Here is a 15,025-nt window from a genome sequence, read left to right as displayed (position 1 = left end):
TTAACCAGCTGGAAGGCTTAGACCTTGCTCTATTGTTTTTTTCAGTTACTGCATATGCTGAGCTTCCAAAGCTCTGGACCATCCTTTTAAAAACTTACCCATTCAGCCACAAATTCATTGTGACAAATTATGGCTTAGAAATTTTTCTTTGGGAAATTATGTTTGGGAACTTCTTGCCCAATGAATAAAACTGCTATCATATAACCAGTTTTATCACTAGATCATTTGTAAGCTACTTAACTCTGATTTAACCATTTCCCTTACCTTAGTAAAATTTAATGTTTTGCTCTTAGCATAAAAAACCCTTGTCAATCCCTGGGCCCTGGCTAATCGCACTTCAGTTTTCACGTTTACTGTTACAGCCTTGCCGTACTTGTCATCAGCCTGTTTCATATACTCTTGCTATAATTTACTCCATCTAGCAAAAGAGTTAGAAATTAAGTTTTTATTTTCTAAGCTGTTAGACAAAAAATTACAGATTAGGGCACTTGCCTACCTAGACCACCTACTCTCCCACCAAATCAATAGATTACAATGCCTTGTTAAGTGCAATTCTTCATCATGTGTATCACTAGGATTTATATGTGTCTGCTTCCATATAACTCAGAGAAAATTATGAGGAAACAAGAAAACATCACTTCATATCAAGCAGCTTGCATTTTATCTTTATTACAATTATTATTATTATTATTATTATTATTACTGATATTTAGTAAGTTGAATGTAATTGAAACAAAAGTTTCAGTTACACTTCTCTCTTATTTTTTCATTATGGATTCCTTTTCTTTAAAGCTAGTGATATTTATGAATTGTAGATTTAATACCTGTTGCAAACACAATGGCTGTGGTGTCATAAGCAGTACTTAAACCTCTGGTAAAGAAAATGTCACATATATATTCTTAAATTCATCAGGAAAGAAAACTGTGTTGCAAAATGTGATAACAGTAATGATAATTGAAGGGAATGTATATTCAAATGTTAACTTTAAGATGGGTGGCATCTGACATTTATGGCTGGTGTAGGCAGTTAGTCTTATGAAATATCAGTTGTTCCTGCAATAAGCTTGGTTACAGTATAAAATGCAAGTAATAACTGTTGAGTTTCACAACCTAAGAGCTGTAATCATTTGAATGTAACATTAGTACCTCATTAATATGTGCACTGATTTGCATTTTGAAGCAAGACTGATGTAAAAAGTTATGATTGTTTGGGAGGACCACTTAATTTACTAGACTGCTTAAGCCCAGAAAGCTACAGAAAGAAACTCAAACTATTTAACAATTTTTTTTTCTGTTAGCAGTTAGGAACTTTCTGTAGTGATTTATGTGCTGCTTCTAAGGAAAATGAAATTTGCTTCTCAGTGTTTGATGGTTTCATATGCTTGTGGTGAGTTTTTAGAAAAGTGAATTTTTCTGTAATGCTGCCATAAAACATTGACTCCATACAATGTTTCTAGAAGTGAACTTTTCTGTGATACTGACACTAAACATTGAGTACGGACAGTGTTTCTAGAAAAGTGAACCTTTCTATAATGCTGCCATTAAACACTGAGTAATGTCCAGGCTGACTTACACATCAGATAGATGCATGTAATTTTTATCTATAGCAGGACAGCAATAATGCAAACTAGTTCAGTGAATACTAAACAAAAAACAAAATAAGTGCATGAATTAGTTAACAATACAGCTGATCAGCATTGTAAACAATACAGCAGAAGGGAAAACAGATGAGATCATATTTTTCACAAATGTAAATCATTTTTTGTCAGGATTAAGCAGCAGTGTTCAAGAAGGCATTACAAAAAAAGAAAATAACTGTGCGATTGCTTTTGAAGTCTAATATGTTCCTTTGACTATACACTATTACTCCTGCCATTATTCATGCATTACATCTTTCCTGTACCCTTTGTTTCCCATATATTCAAGTCTGTTGTACAGTGCCAGTCCGGTCCCTGAACAAATTTACACATTCCCGAAAGTCTTGCATTGGAAGATTTAACTCAAAAAGAATACTGTGAGACAACAATATAAATCACTGAACCTGGAATTTAGTGATCATTTCTTAAATTCATGTAAAAAAGGCCCAAATTCAGTGTTTTGAAGGAAGAAAATGAAAATAGATAGCATATATGGACAAAACACATGCATCTGGTGTTTTTGTTGGTGGACTCTGACATTTGGTCCCTGTAGTGGGGAGAGGAGAACTACATACAAAGCCTGGCCCAGCATGTGGCTGAAACAGAACACAAACCAAAAAATAAGACACAACCAGGTAGCATACCACCATTTCCTCCTGACTAATATTCTGAGCTGTCTTTCACAGATTTCTCAGCCTCTCCATAAGCTGTTTGCCAGGGGTGCCTGCCACTATTTTACAAAGTCTCCTCACCCCCGAATGTGTTTTCCGACTGTTTGCCACCATAAGTCTTTTTTATTTTCCTTCACTTGCCTGAGCTGACTTCCAGTTATTTTTCATGACCACCAAAATCATGCTTAATTTATAGCATTTTTGCTGCTTTATGTTTATAATAATGCTTCATTATATGCATGTTATATGAATAGGGTTGTACAATTCCTGTTCATTTACTCCCATATAGTTCCCCAGCATTTCATACAGGTCTTCCTTGCAGGCAGTAAGCTTTATGTTTTGAGAAATCTTCACAAGCAGAGTATATTAAAAAAAGATTCCAATATTTTTGGCTTGCATTAGGTGTTTGCATTTCCAGGACTGGAATCAATGCTCACATGTGAGGCATGATTCCTTGGTATAGCTTTCAGTGCAGAATCTGAGCAATACATATACTTGCAAACTAGTAGTTTGGCTACATTTATCAATGGTGAAATTATTTTCTACTTGCCTAAAATGCCAGTTTTACAAAAGGCTGTCATATCTATAATACTGTTAATTCTTCCCAGAATCAGACACCCATATGCCTATAGCATCATGAAAGTGCAGTGCCCTCATACTTTCCAAAAAAATGTAGTCATCCAAAGTGTAGCTTCGCCACACAAGGACCACCTCCTCACTTCCCATTTTCCAGCAGCTTTTACATGTATTCCTCATCTTCCATAAAGTTACACTCCCTAACCTCAAACACATTGCAGGCAGAGCAACCACTTTGTTCCACAAAAAAGCAGCTTTCACAATTCCCCCCTCCCATCTTAAGGCAGATGTCCAATGATATGTAATAAATGAGTCATTGTGTGATACAGCATTTTTATCTATCCCTTATAGGTCAGTCAGCTGCAGGCTGGGGCAGTGCAAACAATGATTTGTCAGTTGGTGTCAAAAATAACTATTCTTGCTTCACAATCCATGCTGATAACTCATTTCAGAACACCATTTTAGTCAGTCCCTTTTATCATTAAATTCAGCAATGCACCAGACCCAAGGAGAGCATGCAGAAATCAAAGTTCCTGTGGTTTGTGTTTGCAAATAGGTCTCTTCTTACATGCAGTCAGACTAAAGGAAATATATCCCCATGCTACAAATGTGAACGAGTGCAGTTTGTCACAAGGGAAACTGCATTTCATAGCTGACAAAAAAATCGATGAAAGGAGATGATACCATAACGTCTCTCTTCTCTTCACTTTCCTGGTTGGCATTAAAATCCTGAGGCTGTGTTATGTAAATAAAACCAAATTTTCCTTAATGCCATCAGTACAGTTTCCCATTATGTGGCCATATCTCCAACGGTATAGGTAGGTTTTGGAAAACACTGTAAATGGGTAAATAATATTCTTCTTCTACCACCATCTTAGATTTCACATGGGAACAAGTTAAGATTTGTTATGTTTTTCTCAGCCAATTCAGGATAATTTTGCATGTTATTCTACCATCCATAATAATTATTGTTTTCATGGCTGAATATTTCTTTTTCTCATAAGTGCTGAGGTACATCTTACTTCCTCTCAAGTGAAGTGATTATCCAGAAAAGATGCAGACTTTTAAGTGCTGCAGTTCTTCTACTTATCTGCACAGCAGATAACCTGCATGGCTGGGTAAATAAAGAAACATATTTCCGCTTGAAACCTAGTCTTCTTCGTTAGGGGGTTATTGGGTTTATTCATGAATGTTGCTCTTTCTGATGTCAGTCTCTGACTGTTTATTTCATTTAAGTAACTGACTAAAAAGAAACTGATTAAGTCATTAAATATTAGTAAGGATCTTTTATGAAATTTTGAACTTTCAGCACTTCCCAAGTGGATGACAAATACTGAATGCTTGCAACATCAACACCCAAATGGAGAAAGCATCGTTGAGAAGAAATGCCTACTTTCCTTCATGGAGACTGAATTGAAAGAGAGGGGGAAGGACACCGAAGCCATAAAACAGAATAGCCATGTTTCTCAGGCATTGCTGCCTGCTGCCAATAAAACTGACAAAGACAACTGCTTAAGTAAAAGTTTGACTTGGGAGCTATTTGGGAGTACTGAAAGTCTACCTCAGGAGGACACTGTTAATAAATCCTCAAAAAACTGCAAACCCCCTTCTCCTAAGACACAGCGAATGGTCAGCAGTAGCGTAATTTCTGCTGTGAAAAGTGAAAAGAAACAGAAATGCAATATGAAACCTCCCAGTCCTAATCGGGAAACATCAGAGAATGGGCTGTCTGGCAACCAAAACTTCAACAATGAATCAATGCTCAGGTAAGACTGGTGTTAAATACGTTTCTTAACCTGCAAAAAGTTTTCTGAAATTTTGTTTACAGTGATGTTTTCTTGAAGTAAAAATTACTTTCTCTACGATGACTTAGGCATGTAGAAGGTAAAATGCAAAATCAATTTTTCTTACAATAAATTAGTATAATTTGTGACTCTCAAAAGCATAGATGTAGCCATGTGAGGACTTATCACTCACATTTCATAAGAGACTTCAAATTTGGTTGGTGTATCATTTAAGACAAGGATGCTAAAGAATGGGAGTGAGTAGCTGGAATATATTTGTTATGAGGATGTGATGGACTCATATGTGTGCCTTGTGTCATCAGCTACAACAAGATCACACACAAAACATGATGCTACTTTCAGTCAGCTGTGGGAGTTGAAGGCTTTTGATTTGACTATTTCCCAGTTAGCCTGTATTTGACCTAGTTGCTGAAAGAGGTAGCTAGGGAGGGTTTGGAAGATCAGCAAATGCTGTCTTACCAGTCACAAGGAGAAAGTATATGTTGAGTCCTGCTACTGCATAACCCTTCTGGAAGAGCACACAGACTCAAGGTGTGAGCTCACCTAGCAGTATGTTTGCACTCTAGTGAAGGACTGGAGACGTCTGGAAGCACACATCTACACATGGCTTTCTAACCAACGGAAAGAGATGGAGACAGATGCGTCGGGGGAAAAAGAGGTCTGTCTCTAAAGGATGGTGGCCATGAACTGTATGGTGCCTACTCATTACCCCAAAAGTAGTATGCTGCTGATGTCAGGGAACTGAAATGGGTGCAAGTAAAACTATAAGAGATAAAATGTCTTGATCACTTTTGGGGAAAGGAAACAATGTATTAGATAAAAATACATGATTCTTGATTCAGTGATAATGCACTATGAAACTTTGGGTGGTGGGATTCGAAGGGCACATCTTTCCTCAGTATACAGAGGTGCTATATTGGAAGCTGTGGATATGATGGGTACTCAGTACACTAACTGGGTAAGGGAAATGCTCTTCCCAATGGCATTACTCCCTTCTGAGGATGAAAAGTGAAAGACTTTGCAAAAGCAAAAAATGTGTTTGTTAAGTTTAGTTCTTACTGTGCTTATGTGGTATTAGAAATTTAACTGGGAGGTCCATCTGGATCATGGGTACTACAGGTGGTTGAGTGCTTCTACCTGTTAATTCTTATTGCATACCATTTACAAGTTTTGGGCTACAAAAGCTAGCTTCTGATGAGCATAAAAAAAGATTTTTTTTTAATTTTTGTTTATTTAATAGGATTTGTTTTCTTGCTGTAAGTTAAAGAGAGGATTTAGATTATATTTGAAGTACTTCCTGATTATGATGAGTAAAGTCTTGGGAGGTAATTGGCCATATCATCATCATCATCATAAATGACAAAAAGACTCGGTTTTGAGTGGTATCCTCCACTCAAACAGAATGATGCCTGGCATCAAGGAAAAGACAGTTGCATTCAACAACTGGCATAGTAGCTGTTCTCATGGGGGGGTGGAGAGGTATCCACTATGTATCTTCTTGGGATGATATGACAGACAGTCCTACTTGTTTTGAAAAGAATGGTTTGCATTTACATTCAAGGGCTTCTACATACTGGCCAATGCCTTTGCTTCCCCACTGTGGCTTTTAAGGCAGAGTTCATCTAATGAATATACTAACCTAATTAATAAATTGAATCAGAAACTGGACACCATTAAGGTGGACCTTCTAAGCCCCAGGTGTCATAATAATAAACTAGTCAATCTGGAGGCACTTCTTCATCTGAACAAAAATTAATGTTCATGTAATCACAGAAAAAATGGTTCAAGGGTAATGATAGCATTTCATGCATGCCAGCATTCCATGATTATCTTGCCATAAAGCCCACTGATAATGGTGGAGGTGTCAGTGTTCATTAGGGGTTTTATCCATTCTAAAAGTGATAACCCATGACTGCCTCCACAGGAAGTTCATTGAACTTCAGCTCACACTAGGTAATTCAGAATTTCAATTTATACCTTGCTACCTATCCCTTTTGTGGCCCCAGATGATCCGGAAAACTTCCTGGAATTCCTTGAAAATATTGAAAAACAAACAAAAAAAAAACAGAATGAGAAATGCAAAACTGGAGTTTATTATTAACAGTTGAGTGCTTTCAACTGCTTGTGCCTTCATCAGAAATAAATGAAGCAAAAATCATCCATTTAAGTACCTTATACTCAGGTCACATGACTTAATTAAAACAATTCAATCAAAGTAAGACCATGCATCACCCCAAAACAAAATAAACGTATTCAGTAAGTTAAAACAAATACTGAAATTCACTGAAAACAACATTGTTTACATTATTCACACTTACTCCTGTGCTGGTTCCTAGTGAGAACCACCTTGTAATTAACATTATAATTAAGTCCAGGTTTGTTATAAGCATACATTAAAATCTGCCATTTCAGTTCTCTTAACTCAAGTTCATTATCTCTGTCTCCATCAAAACTAAGATTAACATAATCTATGACCACAAAGAGAAATTTATTTAAGTTAGAACAAATTAAAGAATGCTTACTCAAAGCATTCTCTAGATTTTTTACCTTAATGGTGTACTTATGTTCATAAATACTTTTTCTAGGGTCTATATCACATAATCGAAGTTACGTAACTTTGAACACCTAATGGTCGAATCATTATGTTCGAAATTACATAACTTTGACTACCTAAAAAAAAGAAAAAACACAACGGACAACAAAATAAACTGTTGTAAGCAGGGGGGCAAGCCCCCCTGCACCCTCCCACACCCGCCCCCACTACTTAAATATATCAACCCCAAGATCACACCACATTGAACAGAATGGAAACCTCCGCTTATGGAGATTTCCATTCACACACTCAAACTTTTACAAATTCAAACTTATGGTCTCGACCATATGTGGTTCAAACTTGTAAAAGTTTGATGACATGATAGGAGCCCCTTTTTCTAAGTTCTCTAATTGTCTTACCAACAAAAAAGACATCACAGGAATAACACTGAGCTAAACAAACCACATACTTGGAATTGCAAGTAAACAACCCTGGTATTGGAAAAGTTATACCTGTCCTAGAATTAGTGAAAAAGGGTCTCAGAAATAAACCTACATTGGTAACAATTGTAGAATTTATGTGTTCCTTTTCACCCCTCTTACAATTGTCATTAACCCCTCTCTTCATGATAGCTTTCAAGGTTTTGGCTTTCTTATTAACAAATATAGGTTTATCACCTCTGTGACAACCCTCCACTGGACCAGTAATCAAGAAGCCTCAATTCTCACCACCGGCAACAGTGGGGGATGTTCATTCAGAGGATGACAGGTCCACACACATCATTTCTAGATGCAGCTGTCTGCATCAAGTGCAATTTCCCTTAAGAGCACACAGAGACCACAATCAGTCTATGGCTGGTTTCTCCCTCTTTCTCCAGATCCCCACTGACACAGGTATAGAGTTAAAAACTCAGTTGAATGTCCAAGCCAAGGCCTGTAGCACTCTCTCTGTTCAACCAGTGCTTCATGTCCTTGCCCAAGTAGCAGACACACACTCTTTGAGATTTGATTTAGACACACACACACACACACACACACACACACACACACACACACACACACACACACACACACAAACACACACACACACACCTGTGAAAGGCTGGCACAGTTTACTAGCTATGTGCCCTTCTGCCCAAATATAAGGTAGTTATGACTGCCACCAGACACTCCTGTCTGCTAACTTAAGGCTCTTTCAAGGGTACCCAATGTACTGAGTGAAGTTAATATTAATACAAATGGTAGTTTGAACAACAGCAAGACTGTTAGGAGTGGCGCACACCATGTCACCAAATAAATATGTAAGTACTCTCAGAACTTAAATGTTTCTGCAAAGATTAACAACAATGAAAGGTTTAAATATATTTAATAATAAATAGTAAAAGAACAAGACAATAATAAATATCAGTTCACAGTGAGACCAGTGTTCAAAATCACAGGAAATATTTAAAATAACACTGCAGTACAGACTCACACAAATGACGTATAATTATTTACAAAATTTCAGCTAGCTGTGCTGGCAGTACCTCCTTTCATCACCCCCCCCCCCATTCAAAAACTCAAGCTGGTTTTTCAAGGTCCCCTTGAGAAATGTTGCTTGAGAGGGGTGATTCTATCTGGGAATACATTACCCCACACCCTGTCTTGAGATTGCCTTGGCAATGCTGGCCCCATTACAGTGTTGCACTGTCATATCATGTGCCTGCAACTCTAGGCTCCACCATAGTAACTTGGGATTTTTCTGGCTGGTTGGCTGTAGCCATAGATCCCCCTCAGACTCCCCCTGCCTTCTACTGCAAATACTTAGCACCAGGGCCTCCCTATTGTGGTAAGGTTCCATGTTGTTAAAGTGGAACAGTTTGTGCCCCTGCCTCCTGCCTAGCAGTTCTACCATGTAGTTAATATCACTGACCTTCCTTACCACTTTAAAGGGTCCCTCCTAAGCTGCCTGCAGCTAATTGTGTCTGACAGGAATGAGAATCATCACCTGCTGACCCAGAGCATACTCTCTGGCTCAAGCATTCCTGTCATACCAGTCCTTTTTCTGCTGTTGGGCTCCTGCCAGGTTCTCCTGGGCCAAGGCCATGAGTTTCCTAAGCCTTGTCCTGAGGTTTAGGACATATGCCACAACAGACCTTTTGTGGGATTTACGCTCACCCTCCCACTCATCGCAAATCAAATCTGCAGGTCCCCCTCACCTGATGCCCATACAGCAATTCAAAAGGTGAGAAACCTATGGATTCCTAAGGCACCTCTCTGTAAACAAACAACAGATGAGACAAATATTTCTCCCACTCCCTCTTAAACTGGTCTGCAAATGCCCATAGCATGGTCTTTAGTGTAGAGTTTAACCTCTCCACAAGACCATTTCTCTGAGGATGGTAGGGGTGGTCTTTAGGTGCTTCACCCCGCAGTGCTTCTACAGACAAGCCAGCAGGTCTGACATAAAATTGGAACCTCTGTCAGCCAGTAATTCTCTTGGGAAACCTACCCTGCTGAAAATCTCTAACAGAGCATTAGCTACCTTTTCTGCCTCAATGGAGGACAGAGCCAACAACTCAGGGTATTGGTAGCATAATCTACTACAACTAGGATATACGTCTTCCCTGTGGAACTTGGGGTACTCAGAGGCCCCACAATATCCATAGCTACCCTCTGAAATGGCTCCTCAATCACAGGCAAAGGCATCAGAGGAGCTTTGGCATTTTCTCCTGCCTTGCCTACTTTTTGACACTGCTCACAGGTTCTGCAGTACCTTGTTATATCCCTCACAATATTTTTTTCTGTAAGCTTCAGGTGTTAATTTAAAACACTCTAATAAACATTTTTTACTTGGTTATAGTATAGACAATCAATACCTGACAATTTAGAAACAACAGTTACAGCTTTATCATGGAGTAAGGGAGTCAGTAACCGTACCCAGAGCCCTTGGTCAACATTATGCTATTTACATACCCTTTCAAACATATGAATAAAACTATCAAAATTATCACCCTCTATAAATTGTGGAAGAAATATATTGACCTTTATTGCTTCTGGGGTTCGATTACTCCCTTCCACATCATCTCCATGACCATGGCAAAGAGTCAGCATTTCCTTTTCATGTTGTCTCTGCCTCTCATTTTCTTTGGATTCTAAACACTGTAGTTTCTCTGCTGATTCTGCTTTGATCTCCAAATGCCGCAGCTTCACTGCTGATTCTAATTTGAAATGTTTGGCCTCCAGTTTCTTTAACTCCAGATGGATTTTTAAGTCCTCTGAGGAAAAGTTGAACTGTCCATTTTCTGACAAGGTGTACATCCCTAAGGCCAGTCTGCCTGTCTTTCTGGTTGCTGGTCTGTGATGCAGCTGTGACTAAGGCTGCAATCATTTCTGCTTTAGTCAGGTTGGCATGTACCAGTCCTTTGGCTTGGCACATCTCAGCCACATGGCTCTTTGTCAGCTCACCATAATCCTCTGCTAACATCCTTGCCTGCTCTCCCTGACTAACTAAGCTAACAAAAAATAAATAAAACTATTGTGATATGAAACTCTGAATGTTCACTGTGTGGCTGCTTGAGAGTACAAACACCTTCTCTAATGACCACTGTTTACAAGCTACAGGAGTTCAGTTTCCACGCCACTGAATGCCAGTATGTGATGTGGTGATCCCACCACAGACAACCAATTGTAGCACAACCTGCTACCCTCTTAATTTAATCATTCACCTCAAAGATGTCCCATTTGTTAAAAATAGCTTTCTTAATAGCACTACTATCTATAGTAAAAAACAGAGGCATTCCAAAAGACCATTCCTGTGGAAAATGGCTGTTACTTTTAATTTGTTCTCTAAAACATTTTCTGCCCCAAAAGTTGTTTCAACAGTTCTTTTTGGATAACCGCTGTTTAGAAATATCTGATGCAATGCTTTAACAAAAAAAATAAATATCCACATCTGTGGTTAACCTTTAAGTCTAACAAGCTGTCCCTTGATAATATTGTACTTCATGTAAGGGAGCACATGCTTGAATAATGCAACAAAGCGTTACATGAAACATTCTTGTAATTGATCAGTGTCTAACCTGTGGGTACCCTAAGTTTTGTAAACTTCTAAATCTAAAAACCCTTAGATATATATGAGATGAATTGAAAAAAAAAAAAAAAATCATTGCTGACATTGACCTTCTGAATAAAATACTCCAACTCGTTAACAGACCCCTTCCAAATGAAAAATATGTCATCAATAAAGTGGAAATAAGAATACACTTTTTCAGTTCCCTCTGTCAATGATAAATGTAAGGCTTCCAACAGGCTATGATTAAATTGGTGAAATTGGGAGACATCCGTACACCCATCACTATACCCTTGACTATTTTGAATACTAAGCATGAATCCTGTCCATTCAATACCAATGTCATGTGAAACATAAGTGTACAAAGAATGAACATCTATAGTAGCCAGCAAATCATTATATTCCATCTTAACCTCTTTGATTTTCTCCAAGAAGTCACAGGAATCCCTGACAAAAGATGTAACCAGTGATACTGAAGTGAGCAATGGCCCTTGACAATTTTGGAATTAGGCGCCGATACAAACGGCCTATAAAGAGGTTCATTTGCACTTTTATGTATTTTGGGCACACCAAACAATTTAGCCATTCTTGGCTTCAGGGTGAGAAAAATAAAATGTTATTCATTAGTGGAAATAACACCTTCTATGAAATTACTATAAAGCCACAAATCAATGTATCTGTACGTCTTGTTGACATCTTATTTAGTAACTCTAGAATAAAAGGTGTCATCGCCTAATAAAGCAAACAGACCTGATACATAATCACAACAATTTACTATAACTGTTGCTCCCCCCTTATCTGCTTTCATGGTCCTAATATCTTTAATTGTTTTAAACTCTGTCTCTCAACAGTAGACAAATTAAAAAACATTTTTGCTGCTCGTGTTACTTAAAACTGTTCTAATGTATTTTTCACACTCCTCGAATACCTTGATGACAGGTGGATTAAATACACTATCACTAAGTCACCTTTAGTTTTGTAACTGTTAGCTCAGTGTTAGTCCTGTGATGCCTGTATGATGGTAAGAGTACTAGAGAACTTAGAAAAAAAATATATGAACATCAGAATGGCTAAGTTGTTTGGTATGCCCAAAATACATAAAAATGCAGACCAACATCCGTATAGGTCATCTGTATCGGCACCTACGTCTAAAATAGAGGCAGTATCCAAATTTGTCAACAGGGCTCTGCTCACTTCAGTATCAATGGTTCCAACTTTAGTTCCATCTTTTATCAGGGATTCCTATGACTTCTTGGAGAAAATCAAAGACACTAAGATGGAAATTGACAATTTGGTGATTACGGTAGACGTTCAGTCTTGGTACACTTCTAATCCACTCGACATTGGTATAGAATGGGCAGGTTTCATGCTTAGTAAAAAGAACAATTACACTGTTGGAGAAGTCAAGTTTCTTATGGAGTACATCGACCAGGTCTTGTCTAACAACTTTTTTTACCTTTGAAGGGCATTATTACCATGAGAAGAAGGGTGTAGAGATGGGTGCACGTAAGGCTCCCAATTTCACCAGTTTAGTCATGGCCTATTGGTAGACTTACATTTTACCATTGACAGAGGGAATTGACAAAGTGTATTTTTATTTTCACTTTATCAATGACATATTTTTTTCATTTGGAAAGGGTCTGCTAGTGAAGTGAATGTTTTATTCAGAAGGTCAATGTTAGCACTCACTTTTTTAAAGTTTTCATGCAATCATCACATATGCATCACAGATTTCTCAATGGGGGGTCATCCAGAAATTATTGTTGAAAAAACTTTGGGGGCAGAAAACTTTTTTATAGAACAAATTAAAAGTAACAGCCATTCTCCACAGGAATGGTCTTTTGGAATGCCCACGGTTTTTACTATAGATAGTAATGCTGTTAAGAAAGCTATTTTTAACAACTGGAAAATCTTTGAAGTGAATGACTAAATTAAGAGGGTAGTATGTGATAAACCTATATTCGTTAATAAAAAAGCCAAAAACTGAAAGCTATCATGGAGAGAGAGGTTAATGACAATTGTAAGAGGGGTGAAAAAGAAACATGTACATGCTACAATTGTTCCCAATGTAAGTTTATTTCTGAGACTACTTTCTTCACTAATCCTAGGACAGGTAAACTTTTCCAGTACCAGGGTTGTTTACTTGCCATTCCAGGTATGTGGTTTATTTAGCTCAGTGTTATTCCTGTGACACCTTTTATGTTGGTAAGACTACTAGAGAATTTAGAAAAAGAATTTATGAACATCAGTACGCCATTAAGGTAAAAATCCAGAAAATGCTCTGAGTAAGCATTCTTTATTTTGTTCTAACTTCAATAATTTCTCTTTGTGGTCATAGATTATGTTGATCTTAGTTTTGATGGAGACGTGGATAATGAACTTGAAGTTCAGAGAAGTGAAAGGGCTGATTTTAATGTATGCTTATAGCAAACCTGGGTTTAATTATAATGTTAATTACAAGGAGGTGCTCACTAGGAACCAGAACAGGAGTAAGTGTAAATAATGTAAACAATGTTTTCAGTGAATTTCAGTATTTGTTTTAACTTACTGATTACGTTTATTTTGTTTCACTTTTTTTTCATTTTGTTTTGGGATGAGGCATGGTCTTATTTTGAACTATTTTAATTAAGTCACGTGACCTGAGTGTATGGTATTTAAATGGATGATTTTAGCTTAATTTAGTTATGATGAAGGCTCAAGCAGCTGAAAGTGCTCAACTGTTAATAATAAACTCCAGTCTTGCATTTCTTATTTGGTGTTTTTTCAGTGTTGAGTTGCTGCTATCACTGATGTTGGGACTCATTTTATCATTTAGTTGTTTTTATTCCTTGAGAATATCCTATAAATTACAGTTGTATAAGTAAACTTACCATAACAATAGATGTATGAATAATCACTGCTGCAGTAGCCTAAGCTATATGAGTTATAGACTGCACATGATATAACAGCCAGACAGCTTCCAAAGCTTCCAGGCAGCTTCCACACACTCAGTTTGTCAGCTTGAGCTGAGCTGACCAAAAGACAGGTTTGGGTAGCAACCCCTTCAGAGCTTTCATGCCATCTAAGAGAGGGAGGCTAAGCTCTGAGAGGACATTGGTATGAACAAAAAAAAATGTCCACATCCTGGGATGTAAAACAAACCAAAGAACAAGGTAGATGGACAGAAGTATCAGCTACTGCAGCAGTGATCATATTTGTCAGGTTCATACTTTCTCACAATTAGTCAGAATAAACTTTAACGTATGAGCCTGACAATTCAAAATTCTAAAACTTAATGTTGCAGAAGCATATAGTTTTTCCCCAGACCTATCAATTACTTTCCATCCTTGTCAGAAGGGGTACCTTGCAAGAAGTATCATGAGAATTAGAGATGCTATGAGACCCAGAATTCTGAGGTGTTCTCTTGCAGTGACCAAAAGAGTAGAAAATCTGTGAAACAGATCTAAACATGGGTCTATTTTGTTTCCCATGGATGTAAAGCTCTGTACTGAGGTGTCTAGCAGACACCCCGGGTGCACAATCCTGTGTGATGGAATCAAAAACAACTTTTGAATGTTCTTTTTGGAATTCCAGATTGTATAGGCGATTTCCCATCCAAGTGAGAGATTTCTGGCACTCTGAAAAAGATTCTGCAAAAATAAGCAAGCTGTATAAATATGGAAAAATGTGGGTACTCTATAGCCTGTAGTGGGCTATGACAGGAGCTAGACACTTTGTGAACATTCCTGGAGAAGTGGATGGCCCATAGCATAA

The 15,025-nt window shown here is 37.8% G+C and overlaps 1 protein-coding gene across 1 annotated transcript in view; it reads left to right on the top strand.

Annotated features, from left to right (window-relative positions):
- Positions 1-15,025, top strand: part of LOC122794350 (macoilin-like) — a 990,560-nt gene that overhangs the window by 535,222 nt on the left and 440,313 nt on the right. The window contains exon 6 of the mRNA XM_044062667.1: positions 4,194-4,650. Coding sequence (XP_043918602.1) covers positions 4,194-4,650 — 457 coding nt within the window. The remainder of the gene's footprint in view (positions 1-4,193; positions 4,651-15,025) is intronic.

This window comes from Protopterus annectens, chromosome 2.part1 (genome assembly GCF_019279795.1).
Source record: "Protopterus annectens isolate FY-2018-M chromosome 2.part1, PAN1.0, whole genome shotgun sequence".
Taxonomy (NCBI): Eukaryota; Metazoa; Chordata; order Ceratodontiformes; family Protopteridae; genus Protopterus; species Protopterus annectens.
This window is presented reverse-complemented; position numbering and strand designations above follow the sequence as displayed.